This window comes from Telopea speciosissima, chromosome 7 (genome assembly GCF_018873765.1).
Source record: "Telopea speciosissima isolate NSW1024214 ecotype Mountain lineage chromosome 7, Tspe_v1, whole genome shotgun sequence".
Classification (NCBI taxonomy): Eukaryota; Viridiplantae; Streptophyta; class Magnoliopsida; order Proteales; family Proteaceae; genus Telopea; species Telopea speciosissima.
In genome coordinates this window covers 58,692,243-58,717,397 of record NC_057922.1, presented here as the reverse complement: position 1 = coordinate 58,717,397, position 25,155 = coordinate 58,692,243, and the positions used below count along the sequence as shown (strand labels likewise).

Here is a 25,155-nt window from a genome sequence, read left to right as displayed (position 1 = left end):
TTACACAAGGTAGAGATGTAAACGGATGATCAAAAAGTTGAATTCGATCCACATCCGAATTCATCCAAATCTGTTTAGAGGGATCCGCCCAGAAAATATCCGGATTCGATCACATCCAATCCGAGCCATTTACATGCCTAATTCAAACACAGTTTAACTTACTATACTATATATAGTTTGCTTTTACTCACAACCCATGTTAAAATAACAACAATCCCATCACCCAGACCAAAATGCTCTCTAAGAATGTTAAATAATATGGCCCAAGTAGACTAATAGTGCTGCTAATGCACCTTGGTATGCAGTCTATCGGTATATCCCTCATTGGAGATCATCACCCACCTAATTGCATCCTTAAAGCCTTCTCTTATGATGTTCCAGTTTCTCTGTTGAACCTGTTCGACGTTTTTAACTGAAACTCTATTTTTTTCCCCTTCTGAGAGACACTACATTACAGTGTTCAGGCGCAAGACAATACATCTGGCCAGCACTTGCACTTCCCTTCCCCTGCTCCCTTACTTTCTATTTTGGATCCTAAAATGTACTCTCCGCATAAGAATCTCTGCTACATTGATCTCAGCTTCAAATGAAACAAAACATATAAGATGAATTGTGCTTCAAAACGAACTACGCCTTCAAGAATCAAGCCGTGAATCATGTGCATAGCAAGTTGGTCCAACAGAACCTACCGTCGCAGCTACTAGTATGCACTATGCATTACACTCATCTTCCCAGCCACCATTTCTGCTTTCAACTCTTTCCATGACTGATCATGAGATTCTCTAACTAAACAATCAATCAATAACGCTCACTGACAAGTTAATCACACAAGAACACATCTTTGTAACAGTCCTCAATAACTCATGAGCTCAAGGAATTCATCCTTCAGCCTTTGCAAAGCATTAAGTCCATCTCAGCGCCTCCCACCAATAATATAAGCCTGTCTGAAAAAAAAGGCCTCTCTTTATTCAAATATATATATCGTTCTTACAAATTTATTTATGACACATTTGAAATGTATACTCAGTGATGTGCCTCTGGATGAATTCCCAGGGCGTGCTCTTTTCTTCTATAACTGTCGTGCAATCACCAACTAATCTTGATGGTTCCGGTACAAGCTTAGGTCGGCATGAGTATCCTTATATCGCTGACTCAAATATGTTTGACATCTCACAGGAGGAAACCTGGTATAACACAGCAGTAAATAAAGATTCTGATATTTAGATGCACAAACTATTCGATTAATTGATCTTTGCATCCATTTTAATGGACCCTTTAAATAATTCATAGATTAGTAAAGTTTAAGCTTCTGAAGGCCTGATCAATGTGACATGAGGGCCTTGGCCATTGCAGGAAGCAATCATTGGACAGCTCCTGAAAAGAGGCAACAAAAGAGCTCTGCAGCCCCCCCTGGTACCCACGTTTAGGAAACCCATCATACTGTTATCACTCCAATTGTAGAGTCAGTTCAGGAACAAAAACTAGTGGTAGAATTTCCAGACCGGAAAAAGGAGGCATCGGGTTTGTATGGATAGAGAATTAATGCACAAAAAGGATAAGGAGGACCCAAATCCAGATACATCTTCAGTAGTAGATCTAAGATCAGAACAGGATCAATATCCAATCTAAAACCTAAACTGATCCTGGATACAGATCGTATTCATGCTGGATATTGATATCCATGCTTCATTATTCGAACTGTATATGTAACACAAAGAAAAGGATCGAGAGGATCCAGATCCAGGCCTGTTGGACTTAGAAGGTTTCGTTTATATATTATGAGTTTTGGATATGAAAACCATTGTGTGATGTGTTTGGGTGTACTAATGTGTGTGCTAAATGTGTATAAGGGGTTATGTGCGTATGACAAAAAAGAGAGAGAAACCCTATTCAAGGGAAAGGAAGAGAGTCTCTAAAGATGAGATTCTTGAAGCCACTCATTGATCAACATATTGTGTAAGGGATTTTTATGTTATGCAAAGAGACCATCAAGGGTTGAGAATGAAAAAAGAGAAGAGGTGGAGAACCAATCAAGAGTTTTGTGAGAGGACTCAAGAAGCATCCAAGCCTTCCATGGACAATTGAAGCTCTGCCATTGATGAAGAGAACAGATTGAGTAGAAGAAATGGAGGAAGTAGCCTGTTTTGTAGGTAACCTATCTATTGTGCTTTATTTCATATTATTGTAAGCCAGACTGTAGGTAAGGTGTTTGATAAAATACTTCAGCCGGTTTTGTGCTTTAATCGGGGCCACCTTGTAAGCTATCATGTGGGTGCTAGATACGAAGGTTTGTTGCTCCTTTGTAGTGGGTGCTACATAAATCTAAGGGTGGGTGCTCCTTGTAGTCAGTGCTACTAAATTGGGAGTTGGTGCTCCTAATAGTGGTGCTGTGCATTATACCTAGGCTAGATTTGGGGTGTAGTCCAAGTATCCATTTGCACCATGAAAGTAGCCACAGTAGTGAGCAACCCTATATCTTGTCTTGTGGATGCTTTTTGTAAGTGGGCCTTGGCTTTTTCCACCCGTTTAATGGCCCCTTCACATATTGTTCTGTTTTCAAAATAATTTCTAGTCTCAAAGAATTGCATCCTGGGCCCAAATCAGCATTGTCCAGAATCCAGATCCGCCTGGATATAAACTAATCATAGAATTCATTTTCTCTGTATTCTAGTCAGGCTTCCATGTGTTCATACAGTAACTTACTTGGGTGGGTTTGTTTCTGATTTGCAAGAAGGTAAGCACTCCACAAGACATTCATGGCTAGGCTCCACAAAGAATGCCATCTGCCCCAAGAAGAAAGAGATAAGATTGGTTATCATGACAAAATTGTCATTTAATAGGAGGTACAAAATATAAATAACTTTATATCATAAAAAAAATAGTTAGAAAATATAGTGAAGAAACAAATGCTTCCATAGAAATACAATAATATAATGAATAAACAAATGCTTTCATAAAAAATACAATCATATTTTTTCCTACGACCCCACTTAGCATGGGTTTCTACCATGATAGAGTGGAGGGGGATCATTTGCTTTCCCGCCCATCAGGATGGTTGAATTAATTGAAAAGCATCAAACAGAAATACATCTACTTCTCTATTTCACCCAATTTGTGCTTACAAAAGGTAACCTGATAAAGAAATGCTCAAAACTTAGACCAACTAAGAGCATCAGTCTTTGAATTCCAAGCTTGATTTGGCCAAGCCATTGAAGAATTAATTTATAAAAAAATTGGGAAGTTGTTGTCCATCACCATGTGAACACATCTCCAGTACAGTATCTTTTTCTTTTATCTTTCTTTTTTTGTTTTTTTGGTTTTTTTGGTTTTTTTTTTTTTTTGAGGGGGGGGGGGTGGGGTGAGGGGGCACTCCACTCTGCCTTCCATTTTCTATCATGCTTATAATTTCATGTATGATATAGTTCTATGGCTACCATCAGGTTGTGGGTTCAAAACTTGAAAACAGCCTCTCCGCAAAGTGGGGGTAAGGCTGCGTATATTTGCCCCTGCCAGACCCTGCAATAGCAGGAACCTCGTGCACTGGGATGCTCTTTTTTTATAGTTCTATGGCTAGCAATTAACAAAAGAAAAAGACCAGAAGTGTTAAAAAAAAAGAAAGAAAGAGGTCAGGACCCACAAATGAAAGGGTCTCATCTAAGAGATTTTATGCTAATTGAATCAAATTCCCTGTCCCAACAAGTAAGCACCAAAGGTTGTACCATCCAATAATATTGAACCTCACAGTCAAATAATAGGACTACAAATGGTCACTAGACTGTGTAGCCAGCAGCAAGTCAGTAATGGCCTGCTTGCAAATTTCAGAGATCTCAGAGAGTTGTAAAAACCTCACTAGCATCCCTGGCAAATGCAATTCATATTCTCAACAAGGTGAAAAAATGCATCTAATGCAGAGAATAAAAATAACAGAATCAAGGCAAAGATCTTGATAGGGTAGAACATTCAAAAGGACATGAAACGCCTTACGGAATATCTCTCTTGACCATTCCCTAGTACTCGATGCAATGTGGACCTGGAATAAAGCAGAACCATGGATTACAGAATTCTCAATTAAGTGATCCAAAAGTACCAGAACTAGATTGCATACTTCATTATCCCTTCTTTTATGAAATTTACCAAAGTATTAAAATACTAATACCTTTCATCTGAAAGAAATAAATAGCTTCCCAGGACCAAGAAATGAAAAAGTTCTACTATTTGGTAGATTTTAACATGTAACTATATGAAACCATGATGCAATAGATAACTGCCACTGATTAATGTGACACAATTGAGTCATCCCAAAGATCTGTTGTGGAAAATGTTTCACCCTAAACTTAAAGGGAGGCACTTTAAATTGACAAGGTGGGCCAATCTACAAGGAAAAAGTCCTTAAATAAGAAGCAAATATTAGATAAAAAAGTTGAAATGGGTACATATTCTGGAAGCACTTCTGCTGTTTTTGGATTAACACACAATTTAGTAGAACATACAAGAATAACCTGGGGGAAGCTAGTGGACATGTTATAAGTAGAAGGGTAAATTACATCTTGAGGTACCCAATGTCTGATACAAGTATGTTTGGGGTATCTCATGTTTGAAAAGTGACATTTGGGCTTCCTTGTGAGCTTAGTCCTACCCCAAACTAAGTATATTCGGCTCTCTGCTCCCACCCCCATCCCACTCCCACGGCTCCACCTCTGTCACCCTGTGCAATCTCCAGTCCCATACGCCACCACCATCGTCATGGTGGTGGACCGTCACTCCAGCCTTGCAGACCTCTCCACTTGGTTCTCTCGCAGCATCCTTCACGGATGCTCTTTCACCCTCAAGTACCAACTCCCCAACGAGAACCTTGATTCCCTCATCTCCGTCACCATGGATGAAGATCTTGAGAACATGATTGAAGAGTACTATCATACCACTTCCTCATTGAATCCCTCTCGCCTCCGCCTTTTTTCCCTAACAGACCCAAAACGGTTGTGCTTCGGTTGGCTCTCCTCAAAGATTCCAAGTTGGAAAACTGGTTCTTGGTTCTTAGATGGCCTCAACGGTGCTGGAATCCTACCCAGGAGGATTTCTTCTGACGCACTTCCATCAATTGCTTTCTGGGTCTGAACCATGTCATCCATGTACCCTTCTGCCGATGGGAAGACTCGGCTTGATTCCTTGGGTGGCAATAACAAGCAGGTTAATAAACATGGACAAGATGTTCAATCAGTGTCGGATTTTCCGATGATGGAAACCACTTCGTCTTTTGGCTCAACACCTTGATGCAGGGCGATCGGCAGCCCCTGCCAAGCCCAGCCCAGGCCCAGGCCTCCTTGGCCCCCTGGCTAAGCCTGCAGCCCAGGAGAACCAGATCAAGCCCAGACCTTGTGTGGTTTGGCCAGGCCTAGCCTGTATGGGATATTTTTGTAAAGGCCAATGTGGGCCCAACTTTATTTAGTCCTGGTCTTTTTAAATTCCTAGGCAGCATTAAGTGTTTTTAGTTAGTTGTCTTTTAGTTAGGTGTCTTTTCATGTTCCTAGGCAGTTTTACTGTTTTCTTTAATTATTCTTGTTTGTAGTCCCTATGTCTTGGGAACATTTTTCTATTTCTTGGTTTTAGTTTCTAAGTCTAGGTTTTATTTTCTATGCATTTGTTTTTGTTTTCTAGGTGTGGGAATTCCATCTAGCCTTGGAATTCCAACAGTCTCTTTATGTCAAATACATGTATCTCAAGAGGATGCTGTATCCTCTTCCCCTATGAATACCAAATCATGGAGGCTGTTTCAGCAGCCAGAATTTTAACAAAAAAAAAACTTTCTTTGAAAGAGACTACAACCTGTGGATCTCAGGTGGCTGTGGACTCAGTAAATTACATCCAAGGTGGATCTCCTTGGTGATGGCATTGGTGGACTCTAGCAACCAAAACTATCTATCTCCATCAATTATCATCATCATCAACCACCACATCCATCTCCATCTTCATCATCAAACTATAAGGCCCTCATCTGATGGTTTATAACTTGCCGGTTCTCAACCAGTTCATCGATCCTTCTTATTTTACATCATTTTGGTATCAGAGCTATGTCTGGTCAGGAGAATAACCCCCAATCACTTGAAGAAATTTCTGCTACCATGAAGCAAGTTCTTGAATCCATGCAAACCATGTCAACTCGACTACCAGACATAAAACAACGGAAACTCCAGAAGCAGCTGAACAATGTGCTTGAATCGGTGAGCCATTTGGAAACTAGATTGGTTTGCTTGGAGCAAAACCCAGGCATACCACTCAATGTGATGCCACTGTCATTTGCACCACCACAACAGGACACTACTAGTCCTCATGTACCAACCGAAGAAATAACTGAAGAAGAGTCATCCAAAGGAGAGCATGTCGAGACAATGGTTGAGGAAATCAGACAAATTTGTGAGGCCCAAGTTCAACAAATAGTACCCAAATCTGCCCCAGTGATTGGTCTTACCCTACATCTTCCACAGGTAGAACCCGAGAGTGACAACATAGTTCCAATGAAAGTATGTGACACTTGTGGAAGAGCGGCATGGGATGAGTTGAATTTTCCTTGTAGCAAGTGCAACCAGGGAACAAAACTCATTTACTGCATGCACCAGAATTCTGTCTACATTCTGTGGGAAGATTGGATGTGTGAAAGATGCAAGCCCCAGTTAAGAAAGAACCACATGTTTGTCCTTCCTGAACTTACTGAAACTCGTGGATGAGTTTCTTTTAAGAAGCTGAGAGTTGATGCGGGGGCATCGGCAGCCCCTGTCAAGCCCAGCCCAGGTCCAGGGCAGGCCTCCTTGGCCCCCTGACTAAGCCTGCTGCCTAGGAGAACCAGACCAAGCCCAAACCTTGCATGGTTTGGCCAGGCTTAATCTGCATGGGATATCTTTGTAAGGGCCAATGTGGGCCCAACTTTTTAGTCCATGTCTTTTTAAATTCCTAGGGAGCAATAAGTGTTTTTAGTTAGGTGTCTTTTCATGTTCCTAGGCAGTTTAATGTTTTCTTTAATTATTATTGTTTGTAGTTCCTATGTCTTGGGAACATTTTTCTATTTCTTGGTTTTAGTTTCTATACGTTTTATTTTCTATGCATTGGTTTTGGTTTTCTAGGTGTGGGAATTCCATCTAGCCTTTGAATTCCAATAGTCTCTTTATGTCAAATACATGTATCTCAAGAGGATGCTTAGTCTCCTCTTCCCCTATAAATACCAAATCATGGAGGCTGTTTCAGAAGCCAGAATTTTAACAAAAAAAAAAAAAAAAAGAAAGAAATCTTTCTTTGAAAGACTATAACCTGTGGATCTCAGGTGGGCTGTGGACTCAGCAAATTACATCCTAGGTGGATCTCCTTGGCGATGGCATTGATGGACTCTAGCAACCAAAACTATCTCGACTATGTTAAATTTATTAAATCTGAAGATGGTAGAGTACTAATTAGGGATGAGGACATTACGGAGAGATGGAGAAGGTATGTCTACAGCTTACTAAATGGAAATTTCTTGAGTAATAGTTCCCTTGAGGGAAGCATTACTCACCTAGACACCACACGTCGCAGATATATACACAAAATTAGGGTGTCTGGAGTAAAAGAAACTTTAAGAAAGATGAAAGTAGGCAAGACAACAGACCCAAATGGATTCCCAATAAAAGAATGGAAGAGCTTAGGGTTATGTGGTTTGACTGGCTAACCAAGCCGTTTAACAAGATACTGACCACAAAAAAAATGCCAGACGGAGGAGAAGCATTGTGGTTCCGATTTACAAAGAAATGAGATACTCAGGACTGCATAACTATAGAGGCATAAAATTTATGAGTCATATGATGAAGGTATGGGAGAAGGTTATTGAAGCTCACTTGAGAAAGGAAACTACCATATCGAAGAACCAATTTGGCTTTATGCCAGGAAGATCCACGATGGAAGCTATATACTTAGGAAACTTATGGAAAGGCTTAAAATAGCAAGAAGGATCTCTAAAACTTCTTTATTGAGCTAGAAAAAGCCTACGATAGAGTCCCAAGAAAGCTAATATGGCATTTACAGGAGAGGAGAGGGGTGCCATGTAAATTTGTGGACATGAATAAAGATATGTATGCTGGTGTGGTGACTAGCATAAGAACTATAGGGGGACAAGGTAGTAAGTTCTCCATTATTATTGGGTTACATCAAGGTTCAGCCTTAGACCCTTATCTGTTTGTGCTAATCATGGATGATTTAACAAGAGACATACAAGATGAGGTTCCTTGGTGCATGCTTTTCACTGACAATATTGTGTTGGCAGATTAGAGAAAAGTATGGATTAACACCAAGTTGGAGTTATGGAGATCAACCTTGGAATCAAAAGGTCTTAGGTTAAGTAGAACAAAGATTGAGTATATGATGTGCAACTTTAGTCACAGGATGATGGTTAGGGAGGTGGTCTATATTGATGAAAGGGAGATTTCTCAAAGTGACTATTTTAGATATTTGGGCTCTATCGTAAATGAAGGCGGAGATATAGAAGATGATGATGCTCAGAGAATTAAAATAGGATGGATGAAGTAGAGAGGTGCGTCTGGAGTGTTGTGTGATCGGTGTATTCCTCCAAAGCTTAAAGGAAATTCTATAGGAATGTCATACATCGGACTATGATGTATGGGCCAGGATGTTGGGTAGTTAAGAAACGTCATATAGATAAACTAAGTGTAGCAGAGATGAGGATGTTGAGATGGATGTGCGGAAAAAATAGGAAGGATAAAGTAAGGAATGATCATATTACAGTGGATTTGGGAGTTTTCTCAATATAAGATAAGCTCAGTGAAAGTCGCTTGAGATGGCATGACCATGTTCAACGGATCTAAAAGAGCTAGGGGCAGACCTAAAATGACCATAGGAGAAGTTCTGAGGAAAGACATGCATAGTTTAAGCCTTGTTTCATGTATGACATCAAATAGAGCTGATTAGAGGGCTAGGATCCATATAGCCGACCCCATTTAGGTGGGTTATCGCTGAGCTGTTGTTGATGTCATTGTGCTCTTCCTGTTTTACTTCTTTTTTTGTGTCTTTGCAAGGATCCATGTAGCCGAACCCATTTAGTTGGCATAAGGCTCAGTTGTTGTTATAATAGAGGTTAGTGCCACTTTTTGTAATTTGTTAGAAGTTTGGTCAAAGTTTTGACTCACACTGCGTTGCTCATTTTGGGTTAACGTTTGACCAGTGAAACAGCTGTTGGGTCCTCTATCACATGGAACCATGCATGTCTGCTGATGCGGAATTCATGACAATGACAGCATATCACTTAAAGTCATAATGCTTGCAGCCCCCTTCGGGTTGTCAGTGGGTGGATGCATTACATAATCTTCTCCTCTTTTTTTTTTTTTTTTTTGGGGGGGGGGGGGGAAGGGAGCTTTTGAGTAGCATAATATTTTTTTAGATCTTTAAGTGATTTACATTACAATCTCAACAGTTACAGTGCTCTGTTATCGATAGCTCTATAAATCTGAGTGTTGGACGGTCCAATCCATCCCAATAACAAGGACCTTACACACACATGCAAATAGAGAAAGATAAATGGATGGAGAGAAAGAGAGACAGTAGTCTATGACAAAGCAGAAATGAAACTTACACCCAAGAGATGACAGGGAGTTATTGCTTATTTGTCAGAAGAATCTACTGGACCAACAAATTGCTCATTTCTTGGTAAGCTAAGTCCTCTAATTTATTTTTATTTTTATTTTTTTGGGGGGGGGGGGGGTGGAGTTAAAAAAATGTAATTTTGTCCTTTCTTCCTCAAGAAATTGAATTTTTTGTCCAGTCATTTTTAATACTATAAAATTCATCCCATTCCATAGCCTTTTTTTCCCTTTCTCTACGGGTGTTTTTATTTTAAAGACGGTGCTTTTTTACTTCTGAAATTTCCAATTCAATTCCGATAGTTTTTGTCCCAACAAGCCCAACCTGCAGCCCTAAGGAACAGCATGTTCATATTCTAACTGAATTGGCCAAAGCTCTAATTCATTATGTATTTATGTAGTAATCACTAAGTAGGCATACCTGAAAATACAATTGCTCCAACGCTCCAACATGTCACCAAGATTTACAATAAATGCTCTGAAGTAAAAAAGAAAAAAGCAAAAGTGAGAGAGGTTATAAGAGTGATGGGGTTACCGGGGGTAAGTTTAAAAAAAGGAATGCAATGGAAATATCAACTTATTACTCAACATTTTTCGGGAGAATATATTCATATATTTCAATATATAAAAAGAGGAAATACAGAATCACAACTAAAATGACCATGAAAAACAAAATACGCAATAGCATGTTTACCCAATAAACACAAGGAAGCCTTTCTATCAAAGATCATAACCACAGGCAGATGATCCATAGCAGCAACATTAGCAGAAGCATACAACTGAAGTTCACGTACATTATCAATCAATGGTTGAGATACAAATAAGCTTACATCATCAACAAATGGTCCACCAATATATTGTACAGCTGACCATAGTTGTCACGGCGTCTAGGTGACCCAAGGTGTTGGAGGGGCCAGGGATGCAAGGCGACACCACCTAAGCACCAAGGCGCCTGCCTCGGAGACTAAGGTACCTGGATGCCTAGGTGACACCTTGACAACTGTGTGCCTGACACAGAAACGACAAGGTAGACATTTTCTGCCAAAGATCCTAATCTTGGATACAGGGGCCTGCTAGGCCCAAGGAAGACTTTCTAGTTTTATTGTTTCTACATTTCCATCTTCATATTATAATGAATGAAGTTGGTTTTGGAACTCTAGTACTCATGCCTGTGCTGAAAACCTAGGAAGTAGGAAAAATAATAAATAAACAAAATAAGTAGATACCTTGAAATCAAATTGTAAAACAGATTTTAAAAATAGGAAAGAATAATTTGGATGAAAATAAGGGTCTGCATGATAACACTTCTGTTTCTCTATTTCTCTGCATTTTTGTCCCTGGGAACAAAAAAATAAGAGAAATCTGTGTGTTAACACTGGTTAATTTTTTTGTTCCTGGGAATGAACCGGGACAAAAAAGTTGCTGAGAAATAGAAAAAAAGAAGTTCCAATTTGAAGCTTCTTTGTCCCAGAAATAAAATAAGAAATAAGTGGGGAGTTGCTCTTTAATGAGCACATGCTTAATTTGATGGGCAAAGCAATAATTTCATGTTCAAAATAAAACACCACCTCTAATGCAACTTCAACCACCACCACCACCACCTGCACCGCTGCACCTCCATCTCCGCCACTACCACCACAACCTCCATCGCCACCACTACCACCACCACCACCACCACCTCCACCTCCGCCACCGCCACCACCACCACCTCCACCACCGTCATCACCACCATCATCATCACCTCCACCTCCACCTCCACCTCCTCCAAATTTTTGAGTATTTAATGATATTTTTGAGATTCTATAGAAGTTCTAGAAACAGAAATGATTGTGCATAACAAACGCATTTCTGTTTCTATTCTGGCCAAGAAATAGAAATTGTTATGCGTTACCAAACGTGTATTTTTTGCCCAGAAATTTGGCCAAGTAACAAAACTACAAAAAGTTATTTCTGGATAGAATCATGGCCCAGAAACAGAAGTGTTATCATGCAGGCCCTAATAATCCAGGAGAAGAAACAGGTTGGATCTTCAGCACTCATATATTTGTGGAAAAGAAAATAAAAATGAAAAGAATGGATCAGATTTTGATTTGTGCTCAAGCAATCAGGACATAATTATGGTGGTTATCAGAAGGAGAATAGGACAATGATATCGTTGGAACAGTAGTTTCATCATCTTAGGTAGAAATGGGTAAAAAGCAAAGAGAGAAGGGGACATTTCTACATCAGTCTTCATTGACTTCATTGCTTAAGGAGTGTTGGGAGAGAAGATATGCCGTAACAGAGAAGGTGAAAGAAATAATAATAATATATTTGGGGGAAAAGTGATAAGAGTAAGATTATTATCAGCTAGGAAAAATAAAAGAGTTATTAAATATAATACATCTCAACTCAACTAAGACTTGTCAAAACTAAATGCGTTCAGTTACATGGATCCTGTTTTGCTACTTCAACTCTGTTCATTTCTTAAAGTTAGTAATAAATTTAAGAAATGAAATAGTGAGAAACAAATTCAGTTCTCATTCAACTGGGTTATGAATAGAGGCATGCAGGGATGTAAAGCCAGGCTGTCTTATGTGCAGCACATTTGTTTGAGCTGGCACATAAGTCACAGCAGAGTTCAGTACTATACACACATCACTTGGGTATGTTGAACACACCACCTGAGTACGCTGGACAATGAAGAAAAGTTTAAAATTAAATAAACATGTCAGTTAATATTACATGTAGTTAACACATTGGTATACATTGGTTCACTCAGGTGTGGTCTAACTATAGAATTAAGCAACCAACTTTGATTCAAGTTCAAACAGGAGAAAAAGCATGGAAATATGACCATACATGAAATGACTAACCTTTAAAGCATATGAAAGAAAAAAATTAAGTAGAAAGACATCTTAACACATAAAGAAGATAGGGATTCAACAGTTTTCAGGGTAATAACAATTAGTTCCTAAGAAAGCACTTACCCTTTTAGTGGTGGCACATATTCCCATATCGGTGGGTTGGCATGCCTATCCTTGCATATCTGTAAAGTATTTCAGAAATGGCAAAATCTGTTCCAGTTATTCAAAATATAAAGGTAGATATCAAGATAATTAATATAAAGAGGTAGTTCTTATTTTAGCTTTGATCATACTTGAAGACCTACGACTTCATCTGTTGCCAAGAGAGTGATCAAACCATAATCAGTGTGCGCACCAGCTCCATATATTCCCTCCAATGGATTGGAAACTCTACCTACAGGATTAGAAAAATATCCATCACAAAAGATATGTTACATCAACCATAAAAGTAAACGGTTCCTTATGGAATGGAAAAACCTGTAACTCGTCCTAAACCTTCATAGTGTAGCAAGCGTAATGTTGCAATAGGTTTGCCAAGCATTTCTGGCTTATGAAAAAAATCAGCATCCAGATCAAGTGCAAGAGCTATAATCCTGGCTACTTTCTTTGCCACCTCACTGAATGAGAATAAAAGTAAGATAAGAAACACCAAATAGAAATCAAATGATTCTGTATGTGATAGTAAGACTTGAAATCCTTCAAACCTGAAACCTCCGTACTCACTTACTAGGTAACAAAATCTAAGGATCAACAAAACCTGTACTAGTTCTCCCTCCCTCCCCCTTAAAAAAAGGAAAAAGATAGTGAAATACTGCATGACATTTCCTTTTCAATTAATAGCAGAAATTTATTAGGAAGAAAGTTGAAAAGGCAAAAAGGAGAAAAAAGAGAATTTTAAACGAAAAACAAAAAGAAAGTTGGAAATGAATGCTAAACCAGAGGACAAACTCATCCTTAGAACACCTCATTGGGACAAGAGTGTTCATGGGGAGCACAATATGTTCAATCTCCAGGCCAGGCCCCAAAATTTGTTGATGCAATGTGATAACCCATGGTATCTCAGAGAATCAGTTAAGAACTTTTGGGAAAAGTAAACAGCACTATTTACTCTCCCCCCCCCCCCCCCAAAAGAAAAAAAAGAACAATAAGGTTCCCAAATAATTATTCAGCTTCAGAATGAATAGTTTCATGGCGTGCTATCATTTTTCAGGATTTCCATTATTTATGAAATATAAGGTTTGGAAATTATCCTGTGAATCAGGGTTAAAAGTTTTGGATTTTGGTGGGTTTTTTATCTCCCACTGAAACCGAAATATTTTGTCTTTTTGGAGCAAATTTTGAAATGGCCATTTAGGTGGCCAAAACCTGGAATTTTTCCCTGAAACTTCAGGGACTGCCTATTTAAGTTTGTTTACACATGTTTAAATAATTAGATTGGAAAAAGAAAAAGAACACCTAAAGTTTTAGTTTGGTTTCAGACCTTATGACATATAACGGGCATGTCATCCTCTGACTGAAAAATCTCTCAAAGTCTATACAACAGCTTATAGGTGGAAAATTTATGTTAAAGGAGTATTTCTTTGTTTTGTTTATTTTTGGTTTAGATCTCTCACGGTTTGGGGGGATGTCCCCACCGTGTGTGTTAGTAGTTCTAGTGGTTTGTTATAATGACTCTGCTTTGGCCTTTGTTTTTGATGCAGATAAGTCACATAATGGGCTTATTTTATTGAAAATAAGCCTTGGGTGGGGTTATGTATACATTGGGCCGTTGATTCCATGTGTTTTCTTTGTAATGGGCCACTTTAATGGGCTTAAAATGTGGGTACAAGGAAGGCATACGGGATTAGGCTTAGTGGTAGCTTATTTTCATATATCTAGGCAGTTAAGTGTCTTTTCATAGTCTTAGGCAGATTTATTGTTTTCTTGTTTATTGTTCCTAGATGCATGGGGGGATGTTCTCTCTATAATGAGTACTCCACTAAGTTGGGAATACCAACAGTCCATTAATTACTACATGTATCTAAGGGGTTTTTGGAACCTCTTCCTCCCGTATAAATTCAAATCGTGGAAGGCTGCTTTGGCATTCCAGAATTCTTAAAAAAATTGACTTAGTCTTCTTCTCTTTGAGAACATGCATGTGAGTTTATCAAGTAGCCTAGGTGGGATTCCTATAGTGGGACACTAGTGAGACTCTAGTCGTCTGAATTATTTATCCTTCTACTATTTCAGCCTTGGACTATCAATTACAACAGACAATCTTCAAGTAAGTCCTTCAAGCTATCCTTTATACAGTCCCTGCACCCTTCTTCCATTTGCAACCTTTTCTGCCCTTACAACCCCATCCATAACCCTCTTTCTATACCCTCTAGTTCTGGCCTTTTTCTTTATCTTCCATTAGAACCAGCAGTCAACCACCCTAATCAACCCTAGCCTAATCAAACCAAGTTCAGATCAAAACCCTATTCTCTACCAGTTTTCGATCTTGGCTTGTAGTCGTTTTAGGTCCCAGTTTTGGCCTTATAAATAAACTCATGTGCCAGAGATAGATTTATACTGAATCTATAGCTGTGTTGGCTCTTCTTTCGTTCTATTGTCTTCCTCATCTCTTCTCTTTTTGGCTTTTTCTCTTATCTTGGTGTTTGGTTGTCAAATCTATGCACTGTTACATGGTATCAGAACGGGTCATAACAGCGATACCCTTTCTGGGTACAAGAATACCCAAGAAAGATACATTGGACAGCCCAAAGAGACAACTTATCGACATGAGGATGTAGAACATGAGTAAAACAGACAGCCAAAAATACGCAGTAGGAGAGAAAATAAGGGTAGGTGGGGAAACACGATTGATTAGTGTGAGAACAGCATCACACCAAAAGTGCTTTGGAACATACTGCTGCTGAATTGATGTGGTTGCGATCCGTTCTTCAAGAGTTAGGATTTCTAGTTGATAAACCCATGAAGATGTTGTGTGATAATCAAGCTGTGATCTACATCGCCAGCAATCCTGTGTTTCATGCACGAAACATATTGAAGTTGATTGTCATTTTGTGCGAGATGTAGTTTTAAAGAAGCTCATTGTTATTCCATTTGTGTCTTCTGCTGATCAGTTGGCTGATCTTTATACTAGGCTCTTTTTAGCCTTGCTTTCCGGAGTTGTTGTTCCAAGCTGGGCATGGGTGACTTATATGCTCCAGCTTGAAGGCGAGTGTTAAAGTATTTCTTGTTGAGATGCGTTACCCAATATTATAAGGGTACTTTTGGTATTTTATTTATATACTTTTGAACAAGGGTAGAGTTGTAATTTGGGCTGTGATACTGTTCACGTGAACAGTGCCGTGAACAGTGTTTCCTTTTTGTAATCTCTTTTATTATTATTATTATAAATAGAGAGCTTGACTGATCTCATTGATCATTCAAGCATTCTCAGAATTCAGGTTTTGATAACATGGTATCAAAGCAGCTTCTCTGATCTAGGGTTTTCAAAACTCTCCCCTCTCCATCGATTCCTTCTCTTCCCTTCTTTTCATTGACTTCCTCTCTCTCTCTCCTTTCTCTTTGCTTGGTTCTCTCAACCCTTCAAAGGCAGCACTAATGAGGTGATCCAATTATGGTTCGAGTGCTGCCCTCCAATCCACCTCAATTTTAATGCCCTAAAAGTTGATCAATAGCTGCTGCAATTATCTCTCTGCGATTTGGACTGCTTCAACCTTTTTTTGGAAATCGATCTCACAACTCTTGGAAGATCGATTACTTCTTTTGGAGCATCATTGGCAGGGCTTCAGACAGCATCTATCATACTTGGATTATTATCAATTGAAGACCTCAAAGCTTCAGCCCCTTTTTTCCCCTTCTTATCGATCTCAATTGTCAGGGTTTTGTAAAACCCTGACACATTATCGATTTGGAATTTTTGGGCTGCTGTTTGGGGAGTTTTTTTGTGGGTTAATTCCCTACTCATACTGCTGCAATCGACCACTGTTTCACACCAATTAGTGCAGTTTTTTCCTGCAGATCAGAATTTTAGAATTCATAATCGATTTCAGCCTAGCAAGGTTATTTTGAAGATCAGTTTTTTTTTGTTCACCTCAAGGTTCGACATCTGTCTAGCTGTCCTATGGGTGACTCAGAGATAACCTCGGCTACTTCTGGAGGAGATCAGACTAGGAATGACTTCCTTCCTTATGCTGCAGCCATCAAGCTTGATGGTACCAACTACCTAATTTGGGCCAGATCATTATCCCTGACTGTGGCTGGTAGGGGACTCACTGGCCATCTTACTGGTACCACCAAACAGCCCACTGAAGAAGGTGCTGCCCGTACTAAATGGGCTGCCAATGATGCAATGGTGATGTCCTTTGTTCTGAACTCCATGACAACTGACCTCTCTAGTCAGTATCTTCTCCTTGACACTGCTACTCAGATATGGACTGCTGTCAAGGGTACTTATGGTCGTTCAGGAAGTGGTGCTCAGGTTTATGAGATCAGGAAAACTCTTCACAATACTACTCAGAAGGAGATGACAGTCACTAAGTATTATGCTGCCCTCAAGTGCTTATGGCAACAGCTGGATCACTATGCTAGGTTTCAGCCTACTACTACTGCGGATATTACTGCCTACCACACATATGTAGATCAGTTTCGGGTCTATGACTTTCTGGCTGGACTCAATGATGAGTATGATCCTATTCGGGTGCAGGTTCTTGGACGGGTTCCTTTCCCCACTTTGGAGGAAACTTTTTCCTATGTCCACAATGAAGAGACAAGGAGGGCTGCTATGATGATTACTCCTAAGGTTGAAAGATCAGCCTTACAGACTGCTGGTTCCACTATTGATACTTCTGCTGATACTGTTGCTGCTAATGCTACTACTAAAGAGCCTGTGAAGTGTGACCATTGCCACAAACCCTATCACACTAAGGCTCAGTGTTGGAAGCTTCATGGGAAGCCTGCTGATTTTGAGAGCAAAAGAGGTCGTGCTAAGTCTAAAAACAAAGCCAATCACACTGAAAGTGTAGCTCCAGCTCCCACTACTGACATCGGTTTCTCCCATTCAAGCTCTCCGGCATCTGTTGACTTCATCTGCTGCCTCTACTACATCTGCTGCCAATTTAGGTTCCTTCTTTGCCCGTGCAGGTATTTCCTTTGCTGGTCACTGTGCATCAGTAGTTTCCACTCCTTGGATTATAGACTCCGGAGCTACTGATCACATGACAGGTTCCTCCAGTATTTTTAACACTTACTTTCCTGCTTCTGGTAAGGACAAAGTTAAGATTGCTGATGGGTCCCTCTCCTCCATATCCGGGAAAGGATCCATTAGCTATTCCCCTTCTTTGACATTATCTTTTGTGTTGCATATTCCCAAGTTTACCACTAACCTTCTCTCCATTAGTAGTATCACCAAATCTTTGAACTGTAAAGTGATCTTCTTTCCTACTCATTGTGTTTTTCAGGAATTGGACTCGGGGAAGACGATTGGATCGGGTAAAGTACATGGCGGATTGTACCTGCTTGATGGAGATCCTACATCTACGCAGGCATTACCTTCTAGGCTTTGTTCCCCAGCATCGTTCTCTTCTGAATTACACATATGGCACTCTAGACTAGGACATCCCCCTTTAGGTAGCCCATCTACTTTATTTCCAGCATTAAGTACTTCATGTAATAAAGAAGATTTTTTTTGTGAGCCTTGTGTCTTGGCCAAACAGACACGTTCAAATTATCCAACTTCTAATAAAAGATCATCTTCTTTATTTCATGTTGTTCATTCTGATGTGTGGGGTCCTAGTCGAAAAGTTTCACTTTCGGGTCATCGGTGGTATGTCACCTTTATTGATTGCTATTCCAGGTTCACTTGGGTCTATCTTATGCACAATAAAAGTGAGGTTTTTTCTTATTTTCAGCACTTTCACAAGCTGGTTCAAACTCAATTTAATGCCACTGTTCAGACTTTAAGGAGTGATAATGGGAGAGAGTATATGGAAGGTCAATTCCAAAAATACTTGGCTGCCCATGGCATCCTCCATCAGACCAGTTGTGTGGATACTCCGGCCCAAAATGGTGTGGCTGAGAGGAAAAATCGCCACCTCTTGGAGGTAGCTCGTGCTCTTATGTTTGCCCGTAATGTCCCTTCCGTTTATTGGGGGGATGCTGTTCTTACTGCAACCTATTTAATTAATAGGCTGCCCAGTCGGGTCCTTAACTCTAGACCCCCTGTTGAGCTATTACTTGGCTCTTCCTCCTTTGTTGTTCCCCCTAAGGTTTTTGGCTGCATTTGCTATGCCAGGGATACAAGGTCCCCGGGCAAACTTGACCCACGTAGTCTTCGGTGTATTTTCTTAGGGTACTCTGCCACACAGAAGGGGTACAAGTGCTATCACCCTCCATCCCGCCGGACTTTTGTCAGCATGGATGTCGTGTTTCATGAGAGTATCTCCTACTATGTGTCCCCACATCTTCAAGGGGTGAGTATTAGCGAAGATGTGTTGACTTTAGACTCTCCACCTCCACTCCAGTTGGTTCATGATGAGGCTAAATCTATTCAGCCTACTATTCAGCCTACTTCGCTCGTTCAGCCTCCTTCTAGTCCTCCTCCTCCTCCCCCTGAGTCAGGGGGAGAGGTTCCTGTACAAGGGGAGCAAACCACACCAGCCCAGACTCCTGTCCAGAGGGCCATTAGTGAATTTCAGGGAATGATTGATGCTAGCAAAATGAAGACCTATGCAAGGAAACATAAGCAGGTTCAATCAACTGTTGCTCCCATACCCATCTAGTTGCCGAACCTGGATCCAGAACCTGCCTCTCCACCAGGTAATATTCCTTCTCCTGAGTTGCCTATTGCCCTTCGCAAAGGTGTCAGAACTTGCACTCAGCATCCCATATCTCATGTTGTGTCTTATGACTCCCTTTCCCCATCATTTCGTGCTTTTATTTCTTCTCTTTCTTCTGTTCATGTTCCTAACAATTGGCAGGAAGCTCTATCAGATGGAAAGTGGAAGGCAGCCATGATGGAAGAAATGGAAGCTTTGAAAAAAAATAACACATGGGAGCTTGTGGTTCTTCCACCTGGGAAGAAAACCGTTGGATGTAGGTGGGTGTTTGTGGTGAAACAGAAGGTGGATGGCACTGTGGATAGGTATAAGGCACAACTCGTGGCCAAGGGTTTCACTCAGACATACGGCATTGATTACCAGGAGACCTTTGCACCTGTTGCAAAGCTGAATACAGTTCGTGTGTTGTTATCATGTGCTGTCAACCTTGGTTGGGATTTGCAGCAGCTAGATGTTAAAAATGTCTTCCTAAATGGAGCACTGGAGGAGGAGGTATATATGGACATTCCACCCGGGTTCTCTTGTGACAGAAATAAAGGAAAAGTATGCCGACTAAAGCGTGCACTGTATGGGCTGAAACAGTCACCCCGAGCTTGGTTTGGTCGATTCCACAAGGCCATGATTTCTGTGGGCTATAAACAGAGTAATGCTGATCACACACTCTTTATTAAGAGGGCTGGTGAAAAACTCACTGTTCTTATAGTCTACGTGGATGACATAGTGGTTACTGGCAATGATGGTGATGAGATCAGACAGTTGAAGACCTTCCTCGGCCAGGAGTTTGAGATCAAGGATCTAGGGAAGTTAAGATACTTTCTTGGGATTGAACTAGCCAGATCTTCAAAAGGCATATTTCTCTCCCAAAGAAAGTATGTCCTAGACTTGTTGGCTGAAATAGGTTTGCTAGGCTGCCACCCTTTGGATACTCCTATGGATCCCACTGTTCGTCTCAAGGAAAATGAGGGTGAGCCTGTAGATAAAGGCCGTTACTAAAGGCTTGTAGGGAAGCTGATTTACCTTTCACACACTCGTCCAGACATTGCTGTTGTTGTGAGTGCTGTGAGTCAATTTATGCATAATCCCTACACTTCACATATGGAGACTGTTCTTCGCATTCTACACTATTTGAAGTCAGCTCCTGGAAAAGGCATTCTTTTGTCTTCACATGGTCACCTACGGATAGAAGCATACACCGATGCTGATTGGGCTAGTTCTGCAGATCGAAAATCTATTTCTGGGTATTGCTCATTTGTAGGTGGAAATCTTGTCACTTGGCGTAGCAAGAAGCAAAATGTAGTTGCTCGTTCTAGTGCCGAAGCTGAATTTAGAGCTATGGCACAAGGGATTTGTGAGTTACTTTGGCTTAAAGGTCTGCTACAAGATCTGAGTATTCCTATTCGCCTTCCTATGATGCTATATTGTGATAACAAGGCTGCAATTAGCATAGCACACAACCCGGTACAGCATGACCGTACCAAGCATGTTGAAGTGGATAGGCATTTCATCAAGGAGAAATTAGAAGATGGACAGATTTGTATTCCCTTTGTGACTTCTTCTGATCAGCTTGCTGATGTCTTCACCAAGGGACTGCTTGGAAAGTTGTTTTATCCTAGCCTAGTCAAGTTAGGTATGTGTGATATCTATGCCCCAACTTGAGGGGGAGTGTTGAGATGTGTTACCCAATATTATAAGGGTACTTTTGGTATTTTATTTATGTACTTTTGAACAAGGGTAGAGTTGTAATTTGGGCTGTGATACTATTCACGTGAACAGTGTTTCCTTTTTGTAATCTCTTTTATTATTATTATTATAAATAGAGACCTTGACTGATCTCATTGATCATTCAAGCATTCTCAGAATTCAGGTTTTGATAACATTTCTTTATTTTGTTTATTTTTAGATTACATAGCTCTCACAGTTTTTTTTTTTTTTTTTTTTTGGGGGGGGGAAGATGTCCCTACCATGTGTATTAGTAGTTCTACTGTTTTGGTGTTTCTTTTTGAAAGTTTCCTATTGTTATTATGACTCTGCTTTGGCCTTTGTTTTGGCCTTATAAATAAACTCATGTGCTAGCGATAGATTTCACACTGAATCTATCGCTGGGTTGGTTCTTCTCTCTTATTTTGGTGTTTGGTTGTTAAAGCTATGCACTATTACAATTCAAAATATGGGGAAACTTGGCCATATGATGCTTCAAATCCACCCAAATGTTGAAGTGGATACTACAATTGATCACCAAGCTTTGATTCAGTAGCAAAATGAATAATTTTAACAAGAAATTGAGGTTTGCCATTAGTTTTGGAGCTTTCAAATGAAAGCTTGAAATTTCGACGAAATTTTATCGAAATCTTGCTTTTATATATGGGCCCATGTTCTAAACTTCACTGAAATCTGGACTTCCCTATATTTCACATAGGATTCATTTTGAATCATGCCAAAACAGAATTATTTTCTCCGAAAATTCAAAATTCCGAACCTATGCTGTGAATATGCTCATTCTGTGAACAGCAGATCACCAAATGTTGAGAGCTGAGCAGCTATCACAATGAGCACGGCAACAGCATGAACACGTCAGATGTAAGGATTTAATGCAACTGCTACTTGCAAGCGAGAATAGGTCCCCCACACATAAAAGTGGGAACAACTTATACTTGCATAGTGGGGAAAACACATCATAAACAACTACATGCATGTAAGAAATTAGATATACTAGTTTTGAAATAAAATCTGCTAGTTAACTCAATGACAAACTTACAGTGCCTCTTGGTGATATTTCTCCATAGTCTGCCTCCATCCAGGTAACAGATCTTCAAGGCATCAAATAATTAGAAGTGGTCAATAAAAATTTAGGTTCATCAAAATCCGTCATTCAACTTGCTTAACCAGTTAAGGATGGGAAATCAAAGAAATATGCATGTCAGAGAATCTAATCTCGTAAATAAATGAAATTTCCCAAAAGAATTATCTTTGCATATAATGGTGTCAGAAACAAGGGTTCAGAATGGGACCAACACACTGTGTACCTGTAGCTGGCCAGATGTTTGGCCCATAAAATGGTTTTTCTGCTTCTGGATCATCTTCAGGCACTTCTATGCCAATATAATATCCTTCTTTGTAATCTCCTAACAAATGGCAAAGAAAATGACAATCAGTACCCAGGTTCAGTATAACATACAAAGAAGATGATGATAGAAGAAATCAAAGACAAAAAGTGGATGAAAAAGTAATCAATTTCCAGTACTGTATGGTAAGAAAACCAAGAATAACATCATCCATAACTGAACCCCAGAAGAATGAGGTCACAGACTTACATGTTCATGGCAGCTCACCCACAGAGAAAGGGGAGGCAAAGGAAGTCTATCTATTATTTGTTAAACAACAGAAAAGATGCAAAATATAAAAATAAGTTGCACCCAGCGATTAAATGGCCATATTGCTTTCTTTATTCTCTCTGTATTTTTCACTAGAAAGCATTACTTTTTTCATGCACCTATACTTCCAAATACCCTTTTCCAGACATTATTCTAAATTAAATTTCTCAGAGCAGGACCAAATTCCAGACATTATTCTAAATTAATTTTCTCAGAGCAGGACCAAATTAACAGAAAAGATGCAAAATATAAAAATAAGTTGCACCCAGCGATTAAATGGCCATGTTGCTTTCTTTATTCTCTCTGTATTACTTCCAAATACCCTTTTCCAGACATTATTCTAAATTAAATTTCTCAGAGCAGGACCAAATTAACAGGAATTTGTAGACTAACCATTTACTTGATTGACAGGATCCAGAAGTTCATCTAGAATTGGGGTATAGCCTCGATGCTTCTCATTCCTCAGAAGCTTCATTTTCGAATCTTTTGGCAGATCAAAAAACCTTTTGCTTTGGGAGAAGACCTCATCCATAAAATCTTGGCTGATTCCATGATTGACCACATAGAAAAATCCAGAATCTAGGCTTGCCTGATTCATAAGAAAGAAACAGAAGAATAAACCAGCATAAAATAAAAGAAATCTCAAAAGATGATTGCTGTGACTAGTTAGCAAACTACAGAGAATGCTGAAATGACATTGAGTTTTCAAATTTGCTGAAATGACAAGGAAAAAAAATTTGCAATCATCTTTTGTTAACATTGAGTTTTCAAATTTGCTGAAATGACAAGGAAAAAAATTTGTTGGTTTATTCTTCTGTTTACCAAATTGTAACATTGAGTTTTCAAATTTTCTGTCTACCAAATTGTTAACATTGAGTTTTCAAATTTGCTGAAATGACAAGGGAAAAAAACGCAAAGTACCATACAGGAAAATCTGAAACTACAAGAATTATGATTTTTTGTGTTGGTTACTTGTTGAATTTTAAATTTATCAGCCTTGTAAGAAAAATGCAAATCCTCCACCTCCATTCATGACAGAAGAGACTTCAATAAATCTTGAGGAGGGAACTCTAAAAGAAAGTTCAAGCAAACAATCCTTGAAGCCCACATAAAAATACAGTCCAAAAAAAAATCCCAGAAATGCAAAAGTAAACAGAATCATAAGGGCAAGGAACGAAATAGAACAAACCATAATTGACCATTAGAAAGACTCTTTGGAGGAGGTAAAGTTGCGAACTCAAATGTTAATACTAGAAATTGTAGAGTTTCGAAAAGTGAGGGATCGCGCAGAACGATACGGAAGCCCAGGAAACCAAAATCATCTCGGAACCATAGGAAACAGAGTAGAAGATAAACAAACAGTTGGTCTTTCATCATGACTCAAGGGAGCAAAAATATGCATAAATATATCGAAGAGAACAGCATGCCCGAACTGATAACCAAACCGGATAGCTGGAGAAAGAGAATAGCGAATAAGTTGAAGGGGAAAAAGGAAAACGAAATTAAGAGAGAAAGAAGAAAGAGGCTGAAGGGGAAAAAGAAAAGGAAATTAAGCGAGAAAGAAGAAGAAGAAGAAGAATGGTTTGCATGTTACCTGTTTGACTAAAGAAACAGATTTTTGAATGTCGGGGCTCGATAGATCTATACGGTTAAGAACGGAAACATTTGAAAACGCGGGAAAATCTTCATCCGTAGTAGCTCTGCTTGGATTGTGGTTACTCTCCATTTAGCCGGAACTTTGGCAAATAATTGAGATGGAAAGCTGTAATTAAAAACAGTCGTTGCTGTTGCCGGAGTCGGAGTCAGTAGAGAGATTTAAGTATTGATTTGTGAGGTTCTTTCACGTACTTATGCTTTATGCTATCGGAGAAGAAGGCTCACGTTTTATAAGCGTTGCGATGTCATCCTTTATAATGGTCTGCGGGATCGGGATCGGGATCAGAATCGGATCAGGTGAATTGGCGGACTCAAATCGGATTCGGCCAGATTCCGATCTCAATTCTAGCCGATTCCTGCAACTTTCTTTTAGGAAGATTACTATAAATTCTGGGAAAATTTTGTTTATTCTTCGTAATTTAATTTCTCTGGAATCGAAATGGGAAAAAGAACGTTACCCGGTCACAGACTCACAGGCTTTGCATTTAGAATTTTAGATACAAGAGTATACAAAAGTACAACCTTATCCCTATGAAATAAAAACTCGAATCTATGTTGATGCCCCTATATGTACTCTCTTTGAATTCTTTTGGTAGAACAGTCATTAAGGTTTCGGGATATCGGTACAGTACACTACACATGTACTCCATTATCGGTATCAGACCAAATATCAATTTGGTTCAGGTATCCCCTACCGATACTGTACCAAATTGATTCAATATTATTTGATACGATATAATATATTTTCAGTATTATGTCCATACAGATATCATACTGAATACTAACTCAATATAGGTATCTCATATCGGTATTATATCAGATTTATTAGGTACGATTTGAT

The 25,155-nt window shown here is 39.5% G+C and overlaps 1 protein-coding gene across 2 annotated transcripts; it reads right to left on the bottom strand.

Annotated features, from left to right (window-relative positions):
* Positions 1-1,068: 1,068 nt before the first annotated feature.
* On the bottom strand, positions 1,069-24,445 carry LOC122669902 (2-oxoglutarate-Fe(II) type oxidoreductase hxnY-like). 2 transcript variants are annotated; one of them, XM_043866801.1, is made up of 11 exons: positions 24,253-24,445; positions 23,052-23,247; positions 22,311-22,409; positions 22,043-22,094; positions 12,938-13,077; positions 12,754-12,854; positions 12,584-12,642; positions 10,036-10,092; positions 3,985-4,030; positions 2,704-2,783; positions 1,069-1,184 (listed from the first exon to the last, which is right to left on the bottom strand). In XM_043866801.1, exons 1-11 carry the CDS (start codon positions 24,382-24,384, stop codon positions 1,094-1,096), a joined length of 1,053 nt encoding a protein of 350 aa, XP_043722736.1. In that variant the 5' UTR covers positions 24,385-24,445; the 3' UTR covers positions 1,069-1,093. The 2 variants fall into 2 exon arrangements, with proteins under 2 accessions (XP_043722736.1, XP_043722737.1); XM_043866802.1 differs by having other exon boundaries at positions 12,956-13,077.
* Between the last annotated feature and the right edge of the window lie 710 nt (positions 24,446-25,155).